Here is a 22,866-nt window from a genome sequence, read left to right on the forward strand (position 1 = left end):
AAACATCGTAAACGAATGCCTTGAATCTAAGGATATAACCCATATGGAATGGCCAGCATTCTCACCTGACTTGAATCCGACAGAGCATGTGTGGGACATGCTTGGCCGACTAGTTGTAGCCCGTCAACCACCTCCTACATGTGTACCGGAACTTCGGAGAGCATTGCTTGCTGAGTGATCTTCCCCAAGATGAGATAGATAATTTGGTACTCAGCATGCCTAGGCGTTGTACTGACTGTATTTCATCGCATGGGAGACATACAGTGTATTAACCACCATACCAACCATGTAATAGTAAGTTTTTTTAAAGGAGATATTTTTTACAATTGCTCCAGGGAGCAAAAATCGTAGTTTTTATGAATGGTATCATACATACACCATCGTTTTTGTTCTTTATCTTTTGTTTAATAAATAGACTTCATGAATAAGTAACGTTTGTTTTGTTTCTGAACCTTTATTTGCCGGAGCTGGCCTTATCCTTAATTTATGGACATGAGTGTACTTAAAAGTACTTCTAGTAATTTGGAAGAAAGAAGTATATCTATCATGACAGATACAGGGCCTGCAACAAAGACAAAAAACAGGGATGCCCTCAGGGCTCCTGTAGTGGTTCATTTTTTTGGAATGTTATTATTAACGACCTTCTCAAACATCATTGGCCAGATGATGTATGCCTGCAAGCATATGCTGATGATGATATTCTTATAGTATGAAAATCCATCAATGAAACTGCAACCCGATGTCTAAAAGAAATAGAAGAATGGCTTGAAATTAATCACCTGCAACTTGAAACCAACAAGATTGCATATTTCTGGCCTTATAGAAAGAAAGGACGCCTGAAAATCCAACACATCAAAAGAACACGGAACTTTAAATATCTGGGGACCAATTTTGACGAAAAATTTAACTGGATCTACCACATTGACCAACAAGTACTTAAAGCTCATAAAACACTCCAGTCTTTCTATAGGATTGGGGGCAGAAAGTAGGGTATTAACAGGTTATTCAGAAATATCTATTATCAAACCATCATCATCCCCCAATTATCCTATGGATCGAGTATTTGTTTTGCAAACCGCTCCTGCTGAATGAAACGCAAAATGCTGACAGCTCAAAGGCAATACCTACTTTTTGTAACGGGTGCATATAATACTACCCCAACCAATGTGTTACAACTTTCCACTGGAAATTTACCTTTAGACCTTCAAATAGAAGTTATATCGAAAATAATCAGACTTCTATTAAGACAATGTCATATGTAACGATTTCAGTCTACTAGCATCTGCATGTGAAAAAAAAATAACCTCATGTCCTCATTATCCAGCCATAGATGTTCAAGATAATCAGCTCATCACTGAAGAAAAAGACATTCCAATTGCCATCAAAATATATACAGATGGCTCGAAAACCTCTAATGGAGTTGCTTCGGCTTTTGTCGTCTTTCGCAACAATGTCATCATACACGAATGGTCACAAAGGCTACAAGACTTGAATTCTGTTTTCCAGGGAGAATTGTATGCTATTCATAAAGCCATTCAACTGCATGAGAATAAACCTATTCAGATTATATCCGACAGTCTAGTATTCTCTTGCTTAGAAATAATTTTTCTCCCACCCAACTTGTGGACGATAAATCAGAGCAAATCTTATTGACGAGCCCAACACTTTCATCTCATGGACCAGTGCCCATGTGGTTAATCAAGGGTATGAATTAGCAGACGCACTTGCTAAAACATCTTCATCAGAAAATATGAACTCTGATGTTTCTCCCTGGTCTCATGCCACGTGCTTGTGGGAAAATCGGTGCATTTCCTCACGATATTTGGTCTTGCCCTAGCACTGCATCCTACCATCAGCCCCCGAATAATCTAAAAAATTTCCACGTCTGGAAACGTCAAGTAATAAAAACTAAACTCTACATTATTTTGTGGTGGTTTGATCAGGTGGGGTGGATGGATTTGATGGGCTGGGGAGGGTGTTGGTACTTTTCCAACAGATACCCTTTACGTTACAGTTTCCGTAAGGAATATTAACATGGGTATCTGTCTAGTAGTTCAAGTTTGGGAACAACTGATGTAAGAAAACAGTCCAGCATGGCTCATTTTGTTGAATGCAGGGCTCCCACTCATCCTACTTTTCCTTTGTCTTATTTTAATTTATTAATTAATTATTAAATAAATTAAATCCCACTTTGTCTTACTTTTCCAACAAAATTTGTATAATTGATTTTAATTGAGAAGGGAATCATGGACGTAATGCTAAATAATCCAAATGTAGTAGATTGCAATTAATGATTCTGGCAAAGCAGAAATTGTATTGTTTTTAAGGTTATTTGGGGACCGGGTGTATGTGGACCATTTGGTGGTTTAGTAATTTTTCATTTGCTTAGTTTGAGGGTTCTACAAGTAGAGTAGTCATTAAAAACTTCTGCCTGTTTGAAAAAAAATAATTTTGTATTTACTACTTCATGGTCTTGGACAGTAATTAACATTCATCATTTAAGGTTATGGTGCACACTTTGTGTATAGGTGAAACAACAGTTTGCATAACAAAGCAGTTGGGTACATAGGCCTATTTATTCTAGGTTTGGTGATTCTCATGCTACCCAATAACATTCAGTTGTCTTCTGTATTTCTATAGGGTATGCAGAGGCATAAACAATATTTACAATGCTCAAGTAAAGAGCTAGAAATGAAAGTGCTTCATTTGTCAAAATGATTTCACTGGCATTGACCATTAAAATTTAAACAAATCCTTTTTAAAAGGGATGGACAAAGCAGTAAAACCATCTGTCCACCTTGACTTATTTATATCAGACCTTTTTTAATTTACACATTTTGCTTTTGGAAGTGACGAAAGAGCGTCATTCTTAAAAACTTATATATCTTCATAATTTGCTGTGTGTGTTGTCAAAGAGAGTTGACAGGCTGGACTGTGGAAGACTCAAAAAAGAATGTAATATATATATTGTGAGGAGAGCAGAAAATAATTATTTATGGTTGCTAAAGGCCCTTTTACAGGTATTCTTTTGCACGCGTGATAGCTGTAAACAACTAGAACCTGCTTCAAGAGTGTGTGTGGAGAGTCAAAAAAAATGTGCAGTTAACAGTGCGCTCTGAAACTGGTCATTCCAGCATTCAATCAAGAACTCAAAATCATGCATCTAAACACAAACCAACCCTACAGGCAAAAATGGGGCGAATTCCTCATCTCCTGCGTCGTCTTCCTTCATTATCGTTCTAAAAACAATGTATACAATTTTTTTCAGCGATAATATTAATTACAATTTTTTTCAGTCTTTTTGATGATTTTTCTTTTTCCATTGAATTGTTTTTTAAAGAAATGGTAAATTAGTTTCAAGTGCCGAAATTACATTAGGTTATTGTAATAATTTTTGAACTTTGATTTGGTTCCTTTATCTACTAACTTTATTATATCAGATTTATAGATATGTTAAATTACTATTATTTTGATAACTTCACAAGGTTTCATTTACCCTCGGGGTGGGGGAAAAATTTAAAATAGTTCAACTGAAGGCTCTTAACCTATAAGTTCTTTTTTCTTTTTAAAGAAAATAATTGCTTTTTTTTTAATAGAAAATAAATAGTGTAAGAAAGATCAGTTTCAAAATTTGAAATTAACGGTAGAAGTATGTACATAAATCCATAATTAATGCAAAATAATGCGAGAATTGATGAAAGAAATTATTCCAAAATTAATAAAAATCCAGTATTGAAAAAATAATAATTTCAGAATAAATGAAAGCCTTTCAATAATTTGGGGCCCCTTTTTGATTTAGCACTGGATCCATTCCCGTTCACTCATGCCTACCACTGGTTACAAAATTTTTGAATTTTTTTTTATTTAGAAATTTATTCAATATGCATATTTTTAAAATTGGAAATAGATCTGGGAAACACAAAGTTAATGCTGATGTTTTTAAGTCGCTGCTAAAAAGATTAAGAACATATGATTTAAATTTGATAGTATAAATTTGACTTCAACACTAGGAAAAAAAACCTTGAAAGGGATTTAGGGTTGGGAAAAACTTCCATTATATGAATGTCTACAATGATGATGTTTAAAAAGAAGCAACCCCTATTCATTAGATCCATCCAACTATGCATTCATAGCAGTTGTTCATTGGACTATGTGCTGTACTTTTTCACGATAAAATCACAAAAGATGTCCAAGGTCAAGTAATGTTCAAAATACCAAGTAAAAGGGATGTTTCGCCTTATATAAGATTGCCAATTTCCTTTAAAACCAAAAACCATTGAATATCATGAATGATATCCTACTAAAAACGTATTGCTATTCTCACTTGTAATTTTTTTTGCTGTCATAGCATGATGACACAGAGTGTTGTAACAATTTAAAAAAAATTATGCTTCAATTTATTTGTTATTTTTTGTATTGTTATGAACTGCTTATGCTTGACAACATTAATTTGGTAGACTGAAATGATTTTTTGAGGATATAAATACAACCAAGAGAAATTTATCAAGAATTTCTTAAAAATATCTGAAATGAAGCTATACAAAATACACCATAATTTCAAAGAGTAGAGTGAAACCTTGATATAACAATGCTCAGTGGACCAAGGAAAAAAAAATTGTTGTAGAGGAATTATTATATCTGGAGACAGCAGTTTAACATTAGAATATAGACATTTCCAAACAAGATTTGAAGAGATATCGTTGTAGAAGGATTTATCGTTATATCGAAAATCATTGTAGTGAGGTTTCAGTGTAATAATTTTGTAATCCTTTTCATCTATTTTCCTGTCTGGTAGTATAAAAAAAAAACACATGCTACAAACCGTGACAATAATTGATGGAAGAAAAAAAATCTGATTTTTTTCTGTCTGAATCCAATATAAGGCATTTAACTTCCTGCAATGTTGAATCACTCTGCGTGTGCTGTGGCATGATAGGCAAGTAATGGTCAGACACTGGCCAGAAGCTGATGTTCTTAATCAAATTCAGCACGTCTGCTGTGTGATGGAGTGTCACGTCTGCTGTCAGTGTCATGCTCTTAGTAAAACAGATTGTAAACACCTTGTTTTAAGCAAAGGTTTAGACACTAGCTACCAGAGGTTTGTGGTCGGTGTTTACAGTGATACTCCGTCCATAAATGTAATGTCTCAAGACTTGCTACAATTGCTAACAGTTCTTTTTCAATCTGTGTATACTGCCACTCTGTCTCCAACAGGGATCTGCTTGCGAATGTGATTGGTTTATCCATCTGGAACGTTGCAGCTCCTATTCCATAATCACTTGCATCACATTCTAGTGTGACGTGCAAGTTTTCAGCAAAGGTTGCCAGCATTGTATGATCAACCACTCTTGCTTTAATCACATTAAAGGCTGCTTTTTGTGAAGGACCCCAGTTGAACATAATCTCAGACTTCAGAAGGTTGTGCAGTGGTTCAGCAATACGAGCAAGGTTGGGTATGTACCTTCTTAAAAAAATTCATCTTAGCTCAGTGGTTTAGGTTGGGTGGAAAGTTTTCTATAGCTGCTATCTTGCTTGTATCTGGAGAGATGCAATCTTTCGACAACCAGTGTCCTAAAAATGTTAGCTGGGGTGCTTTGTACTCTAACTTCTTTAGTTTAATTCCTTTTTCTATGCATCTGTAGAAAAGATCTGAATCTTCGGTCGTGTTCTGCCTCTCCTCTTCCACAGATAATATCATCCATTACGGCACCTTCTAAGCCCATCAAAAGTTCGTATATACGTCTCTGAAAAATTTTTCAAGCCACCTTGATGCGAAATGGGAGTCTGCACCAACAGAAGCGTCCCAATGGAGTCTGAAATGTTGTTAAAAGTGATAACTCTTCTTCAAGCACCACATGCAGAAAACCCCATTGCAGATCCCATTTTGTGAATGTGGCGGACCTTGCCAGTTCATGCAACACATCATCTATGGTTGGAAGGGTGTAATGTTCTCTTTGAAGAACTTTGTTGGAGAGGGTCAATGTGAAGTCTCAGTGATCTATCTCATTTAGGCACTATCACAAACTGATTCAACCAGCTGGTTGGCTCCATTACTCGCGTGATGATCCTGTGCTCCATGAGGCATTGCAGCTCTTGCCCGAGTATTTCTGTGAGAGTGATTGGTGGCTTTCAAAAAGGAGAGACCACTGGAAAGACTTCTGCATTCACTTTGACTTGTCCTGGAAATTTTTAACTCCTTCAGAAAAAACTCTTTCCAGTTCTGCCTCTAACATAACATTGGCAACTCTGATGAAATTGCTGTGTTGCACAGATATCAAATTCAGGGTTTTTCATGTGGGAAGCCTTGGGAGTGGTGACAATTCTTGGTTGACTATAACAAAGTACATGGTGTGTCGCAACCCAGTCTTAGGATTATGTACCTCAGCTTTGCATGATCCGCTAACATCAAAAGTTCCAAATTATCCCACATTTTCAGTTTGCGGCGAGACGACAACATATTTGTGTTCAGCGCTACTTTCGACCTGGGTAATAGGGTTGATGGATGCCCCTGTGTCTAACTGGAGCCAGAGATGTCACTGTACTCTAATTTACCTGGGACACAGGTTATTCAAAAAATCTGGGTCCTTTTTGAACTACTGATAATGATAATAAATTAATAACATCTTCAACACTAGACTATTTTTATGTCGAAAAATTTTAAATTGCATATTATAATTGATATTTGTATTATGCAAAAGTTTTTGGACACTTATGATGTTAAAAACGAAAACTCAACCCTGCCCACAACACAGGGAACCAAAGCCGCTTGAAAGATAAGCGTATCCACTCAATGTTAAAGAATGGCCGCGGAATTGATAGCAGCGCCATCTGAAGTGCGGAAGGAGAAACTTTCAGACTGATGGGCGTGGCTTCCACGCCCCTTTACTTTCGTTAGTCCGATTTCATCCTTGACATTTTTATTATTGTAGTCTATTGCTACGAAATCAAGAAATTTCTCAGAGAAGCAGAAAATTTTTTCTTAGGAGACATTTATGTTAAAAAATACAGATCAGTCAATTTGCAATCGATACTCTGTTTATTATCTTCACACTGTAACGTTTTATTGTTACTTCCCGAAGTATTTTTTATCCTCAAGTTTTTTGACAGCACAAGGAAATAAGACAACAACGAGTTCAAATCAAGACATTTATTCAATTATAAAAAATTAAACAGTTATAAAATTTAGTATAAGAACCTTATATATATCACATGGACTTTTTTTACATATTGCACTTATCTGAACTTCAGCATATGACTAGAGGAAAGTCACCGTTTCCACACGACTTCCAAAGTCCAGTTTTGAAGTGGTCGTCCTCTGAGTGGTAGACCCGAAGGAGGCTGATTGAAATTAGCCCAGAGGTGGTCGAGGTGTGTAGGAGACCATATCATCACATTTCAAGAGGCACTGTCAAGAACTGGCACAACATCGGAACCAAGAAAATAATCTGGTCGTACAAGTGACGTAAGTCCATAGGTGAAACGATCGGACGTCAGCGCAGAGAGTGCCAAGGGGTTAGGATTGCAGGTGTTTGGGAATCAGGCTGCGATGAGGCAGACGTTGAGAACAGCCATAGTCGACCCATCCATTGTACGTGGTTGGCGACACCACCTAGACTAGACTAGGACCAGAAACTCTAGGTGTAGAGACCTTTCCGTCATCACCTAGCTAGCATTAAATGAGCTAAGTCACCACTCATATATGTGAAGCTACTATTAAAAAGAGATTCGGACCTGCCGAGACATAAATGCAAATTTTGAAAAAAAATCATCACAGGATACTTTTCTGAGCCTGAGGCTAGATGAAGTTTCGTTACATTTAATCTGATTAGTGAAAACTAGCACCACTGTGCTACAACATCGGAGAACTGGACTCGTAGAACGAGTGAGGTGAAAAGGAATGTGTACGTTCAACAAACACAATCCGTATTTATACTAATCATGAAACAAATATTCTTGGTCCACTTGGACCACAGAAACACTTCGTCACAACAAGAAAACTATTACGTCACAACGTACACTTCGACATAATTTACATATAGTTTCAGAATATTAGTGTAACAATAATTTATCGTTTGGCAACATGTCAGGTGAACTGGCCAGGTTCACCCAACACGACCAATGACAACCGGAAAAGTTTACTAACGGAGGTCCGTTGCCATCTGCCGGCAAACTAAATACTTAAGTTAACATAAAATTTAGAACAAAACAACCTCCAATGAGACTAGATGATATCTCTCCCGGGAGACACCAAGAGATTAAGGAATCAAAAGGTAAGTCATCCCCTTGACATAAATTAAGGAAACATGACCCGGAGGACGTCATGTTACAACACCCCCCCCCCCCCCCCGATCAACTTTAACCCTCTGGCTGCTCATCCCGCGATTTCCACGGGCAACTCAAATGTAGCAAAATCTGCTCATGTCGCAATTTCCGCGGGCATGTGTTTTTCTTCCTTTATTGAGGAGCGCATCCCGTTTTTTCCCCGTTTAACCACTGAAATAAATTATATACAGTATTAGACGTTTCATTTATGTTTTGGCCAACAGATGTCGTTAGTTGTCCACTAAATTGCGGCATTTGAAGGCACGTGGTTTTACTGCTCAAACTTCACTTTTTGAGTGAAAAAAATTTATGCAATTTTTGAAGTAATTTCGGTCCAAATATTGAGCAGTCAGAGGGTTAATATTTCGCGATTGTGTAATGAGCTAGTTTTTTAAAGTAGCGAAGAAAATTTACGTTGTTTTTAATGCATGTAAATTGTAACACTATCCAAATTCATTCAGACAAAATGCTTCAAGTACAAAAACAATTTTCAATCAAAACTTTTATTTTTACAGCATGTAGAAAGTAACACAAATGTGTAATTGTTCAAAATCAGATAAATTGCTTGGCAAATACATACAATATTGGTAGCTATCAAACATTTCAGTGTAAAACCTGATACAAGTCAGACACATGACTACAAGTTTTGTATGTTTTCGCATATCTTCCAACTTTTTTACTAATGCATAAAAGTATAAAATTACATGAAGATGCTGAAAGCTTCAATATAAGTTTAAAATTACGCTAACGGAGATACAATAATTCTGTTAGCTCATATTTCGTGATTCTCTCTAGGAAAATGTTTAGTTTCATTCATTTTTAGTTTTTTCCAGCATGAAAATCTTAGCCCTATCCATTGATAAATTCAGATGAAGACAAAAATTATCTGCCCTTTTTACCAGAACAGTATACCAAACCATTCGGTAATGAAAATATCTGGCCATTCTATGATACTTCCAGCCCACTATTCACTGAAAATTCTCAGTCCATGCTGGACTGAAAAATATCAGTCCATTCTGTGCTGACAAACATCAGCCCCCATTACCAGAAAAGTATACCAAACCATTCTGTAATAAAAATATCAGGCCATTCTATGGTAATTACAGCCCACTATTGACTGATAAATATCAGTCCATTCTCCAATGAAAATATCAAGCCATGCTCTGATTACAGCCAATGCTCCACTGTGAAATATCAGTCCATTCTGTACTAACAAACTAAGCTATTTTTTAATTTGATGATCATGAAACACCAATCCTGGAAATGTCTCTCACAAACACGAGGATTGGCATGTAGTTTCTCAGCAGAAACCCCTATGAGTTTCAGGTTGTTACAGGCAGCTACCCATTTTTGACACCTGCAAAGAAAAAAAAATTGTACATGAGAAATCTATTTTTCATTAAGGAAAGTAAAAAAAAAAAAAAAAAAAATGAAAACTTTTGATTACAACAGTAGGGTATGAAAAAAATCATGATTTTTTTTCAAACTATTATTTTGATTTGAATTAATTATTTTGTGAACTAAAAATCAACCGATTGTTCACCAAGAAAATCTTGATATTTATTGAGAACTTTTATTTCCTCCTCTTATTTTTCAAATTTAACTAATTAGTTTTTCTTATATTATTCTCTATATATATTTAGCATATCTTCTATATTTCTTTTAATTGAGAAGTTTCTGACTATCACATTCCCATATCGTCTCCTGAAGCCAGAACCACGAATGTCCAAAATTCACCCTCTTTTTGTTATCAGAAAGTTTGATAGGTTATTTTGCTTTCTAATCACATTCACATTTCAGGTAAAACTGAAATGCATATGTGTATACTATCGAAACACGCCACAAAAAGCATTTTAGGAAAATAAATTCTGTGGAGTAACATGAGCAGAGTGAACATTAAAATGTCATTTCTTACGTTTTTTTTTCCCGTGGACTTTCATGCTTTGACGACAAAATTTTACATACATACCACTAGGTTATTTTTACTTAAACTATTCAACTAAATTCCGTTGTTCAAATCACCGAAATTTTACGTCATAATTTTAACCAGTCTACTCTGCAGAACAGTATGAGACTAATGTCATTCCTCGATAGTATTTTTATGTAAGCAAGAATTTTTTTTGAAATTTTTTTTCAGAGAAATGTAGCTTGGTTAACTAAGTATTATCGCCATAGCAATTTATAAATAACATATTTTGTTAAAATAGTTTCATAAAAATAAATGTGAATTTTAAACAAATCAGATGAAATGATTAGGAGTTAGGACACCACAGAATTTGAAATAGGGTCGACGTGCCCTGGAAAAGTGAAAGAAACATTATTGGACCTGGTTTTTCAGGTACAAAAATAGCTTCTACAAAATTTATGTGGTCTACATATCTTTGTGATTCAGGACTTGACTGACAAACTATAACTATACTCCACATGAATGAAATTACAATGTTTTGAAATTAAAAAATTTCAATGAGTACCTTGAAAATCTGGGACATTTTTTTCTCCTGACCATGAACAGAATTATTTTCTTCCAGAAATGGGAAATATTTTTTTCTTACATTTGTTTGTCACATTATACATGAGCTTTCCCAGTATCATTATCACCAATTATTTTATTTAAATTGACATTAGCTAGAGAGTTTATTAATTGTAAATTTACATTAATTACAAGTAAAAATGTGCTTCCCTGACATGTCTACCCCTTCAACGTCCGTGAAAATGAATTGAAATATTACAATTGTATATATGTATATATATAATAAAATTACGGATAAATGACTGACTATAGCCCTCATAAATCAATTCTTTCATCATGTCCTAGAAAATATGAAATATAAAATGAAGGAAATTTTTCACTTACCTGTTGCTGTCTTTCGGAAATTTATACGTGTGAACACCAGTCTTCGAGTTCATTTTCTACCATCAAATCTGCAATAAAACTTCGGATACGCTGACATATTCAATAAATATAGCTACAAGGTATGTAGAGAATTTTAGTTGGCCTTTAGAAGGATCTTTTTAAGAATTTTAAAGATTAAAATTCGCCAAAAAATAAAGAGCAATAGCTAACCAAGCATCTTCACGTGAGTAAAGTAAACAAAATGGTGTGGAGGGGAAAAAAGACGATTCCTTCCAGACGCAAGCAGCCAATCACAGGCCAGCAGTAGGAGTTTCTCCTTCCTCAACAGAGAGGGCGCTGATGTCATGTTTGGATTCCAGTTTTTCCATAGGACTGTTCATGCTTACTCTTAATGCAGCTTTGCAGGGAACTCTTTCTTGTTAGCAGAAAAATGGGGTGATGGAGGGATATGACTCAATTTTTTTAGTTTTCCATTGCTGCTGGACTACAAAAGAGAAAGCAAATTGCCCAGTATCTCCCGGAGGGTTAAAGAAAAAACGAACCAACGTGTGCGTGTATTCATCTTCATAGAAATCATTATACAGTATGCACTGTATGTGCACTGCTCGTCAACTTAAATCTTGAATTTGTTTTCCTCGTTACTGTTACTTTTCATGTTTATTTTGACAGTAATTTTTATTAAAATACCTTAAGGATTATTTTCTATTTATGTGTATCTAACTTTTCTAACATGATTCGCTGCCCCTATAATTTGGCGCTCTGTGCAATTACACAGGTTGCACCTCCCTAAGACCGCTACTGCTTACAGCACTGCTTCTTAAAATCTGCAGAGAGCAAACAGATTTTCAACATGATTCTTACATAATATAAAATGGGAGATATATAAAAGGTGGATTGTTGATTTTCTAGCTCACTTATGCATGAAGCAAAGAACCAAAATTCAAATTCCTTCTTTTATATTATTACTTCACCAAACACCAACTCTGACCATATCGCTGTATTGCAATTTACTGCCATCAATTAGGTACGTTGGAAATGAAAGTGCAGTCTATTGGTGGTCTCCTCAAGTTCATTAGAAAAAATATCTATATCCTCCCTCAGGTTCCAACCCAGGACCGTGACAGCAACCTTCACAGTGATAGACAAGCATCTTGCCACCACGCCACTCAGGCATACTTTCACATTACTAGAGTAAGAATGAGTATTTGAGCTAGAGAATGTGACTGCCAGATAATGTATCTTTGATATTATGTGCATGAAGTTATATTTTGAGAAAAAAAAGGTCGTCTCTATTGATTGAGTATATATAATGTTATTAAAGTTGATCATACAATTACATTTAGTGTTTCAACATTGACAGGATTTTATGGAAGACCATGGACTCCTGAGCAAAGGAAGGATTTGTTTTTCAAGTAAGTTTCCTGTTCCTAATGTATTGCTGAATATAATCCACACATGTAATTGATTTTTTTTAAATTAAGAAAAGTTATATCATCAATGGAATATTGATGAAAGGGTGTGTCAGTCCTTTTTACATTCGAAACTTTTTGCAACCATCATCCATCCAAAAGAATTTTGGTGCTATAATGAGTTTGTAGCATTATATCAGATCATGGTGTCACATGTACTGGGATGCACCCCTCCCCATTTTATTTCTCCCATGAGAAAGGAAGGAGCCTCGCAGGTGGCCAAGGTCAGGACCGGAGAGTGGGGTTGGAGCATGGAACTAGAAAGAAAAAGAGACAGAAGAGATGCTTGACAGAGGGGGTCAGAGAATGCTACAAAAACAAGAACTCTCGGTGAGAGAAAGTACCGTTATGGTCCAAAGCAGAATGTGCCAACATCTGCGACGTACGTTGCAGAACAATTAGCGCTACTGCAGAACAATTTCGAAGAATTTAAGAAAAAGTGCAAAAAAACACTATTTCATGTGTGAGAATTTTTACCTCTGAACATTTCCAGTAAGGAGGGCTCGTCGCGGAACAGTGCTAAACATTCTGCTTTGGGGCCGTTATGTAAGACAAAAGTTATACCAGTTAAGATATTTACCATTATCATAAACTACATCGGTTGATTTTTTTCCTTTCTTTTCTAAACGAACCAACACCAGCATTGAGGAAAAGATGTCTGGCACAGATTTGTCTACCATATAGCCACCTGGGATGGACATATTCGTGTCTGAAGGATTACTTATAACTTTTTTATCAATAAACATGTTTTCCTTTGAAGAGGACAAAATTAATTCTTCATCACTATTCTCCACTGAATAGGCACCATTATCCTCTGATGGTGCGTATCAAAAAGTTTTCTATTTTTCTTGGATCTTTTTTGTCCATGGCTTGGGTTGTTTGGAGCCACAAGGGTTCAGGTCATCTGGATCTGAAGTTTGAGGGTCCATATCTTCAGCCATGAAGTCCTCAACACCTACAATTTTGCCAGGGATGGTGTTAACTTTAGTCCTTTTTGTCTTGAGAGTCCAATGTTGTCTCAGACTCTAAAAGAGCTCTTTGAAACTACTGTTAATGGACTATATTCTATTATATTTTCCAAAAACAGGTTTGTATTTCCATGGCATATTAACAGCAACCATGAAAAAAAAACAGCTTTGTTAGTTATAAAATACATGAATAAATCAAAAAAGAAATGGGTTTTTATTCAGTATTAGTACTGGTATGACACACAGACCAAAAAAATATTTGTGGGATGAATAGCACCACCTGCAATGTTTGCGTTTCTATTCAACCCACACATTTTAAAAACATACTCATATCATTAAAAATTTAAAAATTCCCAGAGATAAAATTGTATTGAAATTAAAACCATAAGCAGTCCTTGAAGTTTCATATTAATGTTGAAGGTACTCATTACATTGCTATTTACTTTTAAAGAGATGTCGCTGTACTTTTATGTACCTGTGTCCTTATTAAAAAATTATCTGAAAAAAAATTATGCCTCCCATAATTCACTGGTATCTCTATGAATTTTCTTCCAGCATACCCAAGGTCTTTGATCACCTGTTTATATTTCTTCGTTGAGACTAAGCGGTGGGTCATGTTCAGGGTAGGAGAAGAAGGTATCTGCGAATCAAGTATAATTCATATCTAAAAACATGTTTTATCCAAAGGTTCATTTATTTTCATTGTCTACTAGTAGGAAAAGCTTGCAAAGAAGCTCATTAGCACTGAGAATTTAACGAATGGAATTCTGCACATTTAATAAATCTAAAACAAATATACAGTTGATCCCGCTTGTAACGTTTCTCCTATTTTTCCACTAAATAAGTTGTACTAACTTATTTTTGTAGTCCTAATGATAAGTAATCCTTATTAAGATTTCCTGTTTAACCGTTTTAACCGAGGCCAATGTTCCATAAATGGAACATAGTTTTTATTTGCAAAAATATCAGATAAAAATTGATTCAAATATTTCCGGTTTTTTATCGTATATAGAGAAGAGTTCAAAGTATTTTTTGAAATAAATTCAAAAACTTCATGTTAATTTAATCTTTTTTGACAGAATTTTGAAATTGACATTTTTTGAGCATATTTCCCCATTTCAATTAAAATTCGGCAAAATTTCAACTTTGAAGTAAATTAAAAATCATTTTGTGTGTTTCTACCACTTAATACATCAAAGTAAATCAATTAGTTTTTTTGTACTGTTAAACATTGAAGAGCTACGCGCGTTCAAATATGCATGTTCCATTTATGGAACATTGGCCTTACAAGAGAGCTGGATTCTAGAGATATCTAATGTGCAGTATGCTGCTTCGATTTCCCCGTTCGAACCCCAGGGTGGTGTCATCATTCGACGTGTGTGGAGGCGAATTCTGGGTAATATGAAAGAGGAATGTGCTTCATGGGGGGTGAATTGTTTACATTTATATTGGTTGAGTACTTTTTATTCTTGCATTCTTGGAAATACATGTTTTTGTGAACCGCAGACCGGTAATCGTAGTCTTTTTATGTTCAGCTGTATGTAACCATGTCCGGAAGATATCTCACATTAGAAGAAGCTGTAGGATATATAGAAACATTTAGATATATACATAATCAGTAGGATATTTATAACTCGCATATATATATGCCAATTACTTGCTAATGAAAATGGGAACATCATGAATGATGTTATTGTTGAAAATGATCTATGACAACAGTTCCAACTGATGTATGTGGAATGCTAGATATATATTTTGCAACATCCAGGATGAGGTATTAGAAATTCCCATAACACGTTTTTAAAAAAATGTGGGGCAGAAACAAGTGCAACACTCATGTGAAGGTTTCAAGAAAAGGCAGTTTTAAGCAGGGTTGGGTTTTTAACGAGTTTTTGACGTGACAAGTGTCAAAAACTGGTTTAAACTGTCAAAAACTGGTTTAAACCATCAAAACTGTCAAAAACCTAAATGAATGCTTTGGGATGTTTCGAATAGAATAGGTATATAACTTAATGATGAGGCACTTTGATATTACAATGTTTCATTTTCAAACACTAATTTATTAAAATTGAAACAAAATATTAATTATAATTTGCGATTTTGAATTTGAGGTACAAAATGTCTAGAATAGATATATAATTAATAGTATGGTTCATTTTTACCACGTAGCATCCGATAACATGTAACTAATTTTGCGCATTTTTCTACACCTAAACAATTTCTAAGTTTTGAATGGACAAATCCAAATTTAGAAAATACTCTTTCAATGGAGGCTGAGCTGGCGGGACTGGACAGCAAAAGCATTGCTAGTTTTATGAGTTCAGATGCAGGCTCAGCTGAAAAAGCATTACATTTAGAAAGTCCTTTCTACCAAATCACAGGGTTTGTCATTCTTCCTGCTGCACTGAAATAAGAAGGTGGAAAAGGAGTTTCTTCTGCTTCATATGAAATTAGCAATGGCAGACAACCGTTAATTTTCTCTGTTGCCCATGTGTAAGCCAAATCACTTTGCACATCAGTCAGTCCTTCACCTTTATATTTTGGGTGCAAATTATATGCCAAATAATGGAATGGTCTCAGAATCTGGTTCATCTTTTTTTGTATCTTTTCAATGTGAAGCAGAAGAGCACTTTCTTTGAGAAGGCTTAGCCAAACACGGCATGAGTCAGCTATTGTAGCTGTATCTGTTTGAAGAATATCCAATGCAACACTTATTGGCTTGAGTTGGAATGAAAGATCTTTACACTGTTTGTATAAATTATAATTGCTGATTAAAATAACAATTCCTTTGTCAATGTCATTTTCGCGATCTTCAACTATTTTCTGAAAAAATGGCCTATTGTGTAAAAACGTTTCAAGACAAGTAAGTGTACTCTTCCATCGAGTATCACCAAGTAATTGGGGTTTTATTGACCCCATATGTTCATTAAGCCATCCCGAAGGCAAATGATGGTTTCTAAAGTATTTTTGTATTTTAACCACCTGTTTGAGCACAGCTTCAGGTGTTAGATCTTGTCCGAGTAAGTTGAGCCAATGAGAAGAGCACCCATATTCTATTAAATTTTGGTCAATCGTGGGCCAAACGTATGGAATTGTCAATTATTTGCTTGTGGTAATCTGCATTTTTCATAATAGCACCACACTCAACAGCTTCAAGAAAATAGGATTTACCTTCAGAATGTATACATGTAGCTATGGCTGGATCGTTATGAATATTGCTCCATCCATCTTCAATTAACGTTACAGCTTTTCCACTGAGATTGTCTTTTGCAGTTTTCTCAACCTCTCTTGTAACTTCATCAAGCAATGACTGAGCCAAAGCTTTTCTACTTGGGGTATTATAACCAGGTCGCAAAGCAGAAACTAGATCTTTGAAACTTGAATGTTCAACTACACTGAATGGGATATTATTGGCATAAAAAAACTTTGCCACTAATAAATCAATTTTTTTAGTTGTAGCAGAATTTGATTTCACAATGAAGTCATCAATTTTTTGCTTCTTTTTTTGAGTGAAAATTTCAGGTTCTGTTGATTCCAACAAAATAATAGGTTGTGAAGCAGTGGTCTCTGTAGATATTGATGTAGTTGCTTTTTGTACATCAGGTATTTGTTCAACATCATTGCCCCTTCCAATACACTGAGCTATATGGCTCTTCATCCTGTCCACACGATTGCATCGCATAACTCCACAATTAATGCATTTTGCATATATCTTTCTATTTTTCTCTACTTTATTAAAATTTTGCCAGGCTATATGCTGTGACCTTCCACCACGATTCGTTATATTTTAAACTAATAATAGACTAAATATTTATGATTTCTTAGAAATTGGTTTCACTAAACATAAAAAAATATCAAATGAAATTTCTGAAATTGGTTTCCATATTACTCCTCACTACTTTACAATTCAAACAATAAATAGCAAAGTTGGACTTTTCTCTAGTACACTGGTCTTAGTCCACTAAGGGCAGCTGGTGTCTTTATTGGATTATAAGACCATCTGCCCCTAGCATGATAATGCAGTCACTACTGTTGCTGCTTCTTGGTGAAGGAAAAAGAAAAAGAAAACCCTGTGAGATAATATACCACTACATTTAGATCTGTGATGCATAGCCCAAGGTTAGAAAATGTGGTAAGAATTAGCCATTTTGATATTGTAATATAACTTAAGTAACTAAGATACGTTATATAAAAAATATGTATATTCAGGCTACTTTTATAAGGTCTTTTTGAAGGGAAAAAAAACACTTATCATTTAAAAATATACCACCAAATGTAACCCAAGAATAGAAACTGTGGTAACAATGAAAAATTTTGACCAATAATGAACTAATTAATTTTTCAGGGGAAAAATTATTTTAGGATAATTTAGTATTTTGATTGCTGGATATATATATTCTAATGTTATGTACAATAAGAATATTGTTTTAAATATCTGGGATTGTCTAGATAATATAAATAACAGAAATCAACATTATATATAGCAAGCATGAAAGAACTTTTTAAACATGTATCTGTTGTAAAAAAAAAAAAGTAGAGCAGATGTTGATATGCAAATATATATATATTCATATATAAATAAACAGTTGAAGAAATTTTAGAAGGTTGAAACTATCTTGAATACATTACATATCCTTCCGTAGTTTTATGCTATGCTCTACTCAAATTCTATATTTTACAAGTATATATACAGGTATATAATTGTCCAAAATAATTATGTGGGGGGGGGGGAAGATTATTTTAAAATCACACATTATGTATTGCAGCATAGTCACTTTAAGCATTACATGCAATCAATGTGCGTATTTTCAATGGGAATTTATATGTTGAAAAGCAGTATTTGAGGTTTTTGACAGATGTGAACATAGGTTTTTGACGGAGGGTTTTTGACGTGACGCGTCAAAAACCTGCCAACCCTGGTTTTAAGCAATCCGGAAAAAAAAATGCATGGGATAAAAAAAATTCTTTCCAGAATCCGATCAAAAACCTCAGCTCTGGATTCCATTTGAAAAGATTTGTTATATAACCATTATAGCAAGTCGGGATAATTCATTCAGAGTTGCAAGAAGCAGATCTTATTTTGCATTTGGAATTCCGAAGAGGAGTGACAATGAATCTCCTACGAAAAAAGGAGGGTTTAATTATTCGTCCAGGTTCACATCGTCAACTGAAAAAAGATGTCAGGTCATCTGATGGCCATTCTATTGTTTCTGCGATGCAAGGACGATGTCCAAAAAATACTATATATAAATGCTACCAATGTGACAAATGGGTCCATCAAAGATGTTTTCCTTTTATCATGGGACATTGAAGAAAATTCAAATTTTTTTATAATCATTTTTATGCTAAAAAAATCGGTATGTGTTACGAATTTGAAATTGTAATCCTAAACAGAAAATTTCGTGAGATAACTGTACTCTGGAAATAAAAAATCGTGAGAATATAGGCGATACAAGTTTCCGCTTTCACCTCTCCCCAAGTGCCAATGTTCCATATATGGATCCCTATTCTTCAGATTCTCTATTCTTACTTTGGTTTTCCTGGTAAAATGATTTTATTTTCCTTTCCTGATAGTCCACCACTCTGATCTGTCACCATTTAACTGCCACATATTTTCACACCTGAATATGGGAGCTATGTCAGATTGTGTTGGAGAAATTTAACAGTGTGCTTATGTGAGTGTGCCCAGCCTTTGGCCTGTTTTGTGTTCAGTAGGTGGTGCCATCTGTCTAGCGCCGCAACTAGATACTTTCTCAAACGGAGCAAGCACACATTTTGGCACATGTAATATAGAAGAAGCAGTTACAAAGGGTGAATTTGGTGTCCCCTCTACTCGAGAGCCCAGGACACTACACCCGCCTCTCTCTCCATCCTCCCAGTTGCGGCCTTGCATCTATCCCCCAAACTGGTAATGTGTGCATATGAAGTTTAATGTATACATATTTGTGTTGTAGGTCTGTGTGATCGCTGTGGCAACCAGAAGTTTTTTTCAGGGGAATAGCCAACTCAAAATTTGAAAACCTTAAAAAATCACATTTTTTGCCAATTACCATTGTGCAATTGCAGGTTCCAAACCCGGATCTTCACAAAAAAAGTTTGGGGTGTTATAAAGAGCCTCTTCCCCCCCCCCCCACCCGAAGATCTGTACAAATAAGGGCGTCATGTTGAGAAGAAGCAGGCAATTCATTAAACCACATGTGGAACAAGATATGGAAATCAAGCAAACAGATTCGTGGCCAGTCTGTCACCACCAAGACAATATGACATCCCTATCCAAGATGCAAGAACCTGATTCCAAGGAAGAAATAAGTGGTCCTAAATCTTCAGCAACCAAGGATGAGGCATCACCCTAATACCAGGCTCCAACACTGCAGAAACAGGTAGCAGGCCCATCATCACAGACAACCCCGGATAATGGATCTTACACAGTCACGATTGGGTCGCCTGGTAAAGACTCCATTCAGGCTTACTTACTCACAAATCATAAGAAACTTATCATTTTCCCCTAAAGGAAGGAAGATGTTGAAGATGTTATTAATTTCTTATCATTATTAGTAGTATAACAAGTCATGGAATGGCACAGTGTAGCATTCAAATGTTGGTTCGGTTGTGATTCATGTGTGTATCTGCTGGATGTTAATTGAAGTTTTTGTTAGGTTCTCGTTTGTAAACGATGTATGTAGTATCATAACACTAAACATCTAGAACATATATAATTTTATGGTTTATTTATCTGACAGAGATGCCACTGTACTCTAATTTACCCAGAGACACCACTGGACTCTAATTTTCCTGGGACCTAGGTTATTTGAAAAATCTGGGTCCTTTTTGAGTGAAAGTGGGTCCCTCTCAGAAAAAATTTATCTTGAAAAAAATTATGCCCCTATAATTCACTTGTATCTCTATGAATTTTCTTCCAGTATGCTCCAGGTCTTTGATCACCTGCTTATATTTCTTTGTTGAGACTGAGCGATGAGTCATGTTCTGGGTAAGAGAAGAAGGTATCTGTGAATCAAGTAAATTCATTTCTAAAAATATTTTCTATCCGAAAAGGTTCATTTACTTTCATTGTCTACTAGTAGGAAAAACTTGCAAAGAAGCTCATTAGCACTGAGAATTTAATGTATGGAATTTCGCACATGTAATAAATCTAAAACAAATATACAGTTGATCCCGCTTATAACGTATCTCCCATTTGGAATGTTTTTCCACTTAGTACAACTTATTTTCATAGTCCTAACAATAAGTAATTCTCATTGTGATTTCCTGTTTAAAGTGTTTTCCTATTTATAACATTTTTTATGACGGTTTTAGCACTACGTTATAAGCAGGATCCACTTTAATTAACAGTTGAAGGCACACATTTATATATCTACTAATAATCAATGTATAAATACCCTTCTGATTGATTTTACATTTTGTTAAAAATATCTTCATTTTCAATATCTTCTGATCAAATTTAAAGCAAATCAAATTCTCTCTCCTCTCTCACACTTATCTTCTCATTCCCTATTCATACTTTGGTTATCCTGGTAAAATTATTTTATTTCCCTTCCCTGATGGTCCACCATTCTATTCTGTCGCCATTTAACTGCCACACATCTTAACACCTGAATATGGAAGCTGTGTCAGATTTGTGTTGGAGAAACTTAACAGTGTGTGCCCAACATTTGGCATGTTTTGTGTTCAGTAGGTGGTGCCATCTATTTAGCGACGCAACTAGATACTTTCTCAAACGGGGCAAGTACACATTTTGGCACACCTATGTAATGTAGAAGCAGTTATAAAGGGTGAATTTGGTGCCCCCCTCTAGTCCAGAGCACAGGACACTAGGCCCGCCTGCCCCTCCCAGTTGCGACCCTGCATCTATCCCCCAAACTGGTAATGCGTGCATTTGAAGTAGTTTAGTGTATGCATATTTGTGTTGTAGGTCTGTGTGATCGCCGTGGCAACCAGAAGTTTTTTCAAAGGATTAGCCAACTCAAAAAAAGAAAATCACATTTTTAGCGGATTATCATTGCGCAATCACAAGTTCCAAACACGGATTTTCACCAAAAGTAAAATTTGGGGGGAGGTTATGAGTGGCCTCTTCCTTTCCCCCCCGGAGATCAAAAATTAAAAATATTTTTGTAGAGAATTAAAATACTGGAATAAAATAATTTGTACTAATAATTAATACTGTCCATGAAGAATAAGATCCTTGTGCCCCTCCAAAAGTCGATTCTGCTTACACACCCACGACTTCTGTGATGCAAAAAGGTGAATACTACAAAGCAGCTAGATGACAAAACCGGATATTCAAGGTAGAGTTTTTACAGATTCAGTTTTTTTCCACGATATCAGGAAGGTTTTACAATTTGAACGAGCATTCCAATCCTTTATGATTTAAAAAAAAAAAGAATGCATTTGCAATATTGTAGGAACAAGACGTATTTACACTGTATAAACACGGTCTTTGAATGCCGGCCGAGCCGCGAAGGTACTGTAATTTCCCGTTTATAGCCAGAAGAGAGAAAATCTGCAGGGTAATAAAATTCCGAAGTTTGAAACTTCTGTACACGACCCTTCATTCAGGGAAGCAACCAGATATCCCTCATCTTATTTTTCAACAACCCGCCTGTATATCAGCTTTTGGTTGCCATAATTCACTTTTTAATTTAATTAATAAATATATTTACACCTATTGGGCCGATATACTTTGTTCTTTTTATCCTACTTTCAGGTCAAAAGAAATAAGATTTATGTATATCACAATTACAGAGATGTCATAGGGTCGAGAGCATTTACTAGCTTTTAGCTACTGCTCTCTTCCCTGTCCCAGCTTTCTTCATCACATTATGAATTAACTGTTCTGCTGTGTGCATTCAAATATTTTTTCTTTCTCCTTGCATTTTCTTTCAAATATTTTGAAATATGTAATTTAATTGTAAGCTCTAATTTGTATGGTATTATCGTAATTTACTGGCGACGAATAAATTGTTATTTTATATTAATCTCTGGCACACCTTCCAATATAAGGCATTTAACTTCCTGCAGTGTAGAATCACTCAGCGTGTGCTGTGGCATGATAGGCAAGTAATGGTCAGACACTGGCCAGAAGCTGATGTTCTTAATCAAATTCAGCACGTCTGCTGTGTGATGGAATTGAAATAATTCCTTTGAAGGACTCTTGAAAGAGCGTCTGCCACAGGAATTTGCTTTCTGGGAATGAACCTATGGTTGAAGTCAGTGTCATGCTCTTAGTAAAACAGAT

General features: G+C 35.4%; 1 protein-coding gene across 12 annotated transcripts in view; it reads left to right on the forward strand.

Moving 5' to 3' along the window:
• The window catches only part of Oga (O-GlcNAcase), a 338,350-nt gene that overhangs the window by 16,117 nt on the left and 299,367 nt on the right, over window positions 1-22,866 (forward strand). For 5 of the 12 annotated variants that reach the window (XM_089239539.1, XM_089239538.1, XM_089239540.1 and 2 more), the window contains exon 2: window positions 12,537-12,588. In XM_089239539.1, coding sequence (XP_089095665.1) covers window positions 12,537-12,588 — 52 coding nt within the window. Of the gene's footprint in view, window positions 1-5,214; window positions 5,454-12,277; window positions 12,368-12,536; window positions 12,589-14,168; window positions 14,250-20,533; window positions 20,615-22,866 lie in introns of all 12 variants that reach the window. The other 7 variants (XM_089239543.1, XM_089239547.1, XM_089239546.1 and 4 more) reach the window with 5 other exon arrangements.

Source organism: Pholcus phalangioides, unplaced genomic scaffold (genome assembly GCF_987345545.1).
Source record: "Pholcus phalangioides strain wild (caught in Gottingen) unplaced genomic scaffold, Ppha-v1.0 ptg000011l_1, whole genome shotgun sequence".
Lineage (NCBI taxonomy): Eukaryota > Metazoa > Arthropoda > Arachnida > Araneae > Pholcidae > Pholcus > Pholcus phalangioides.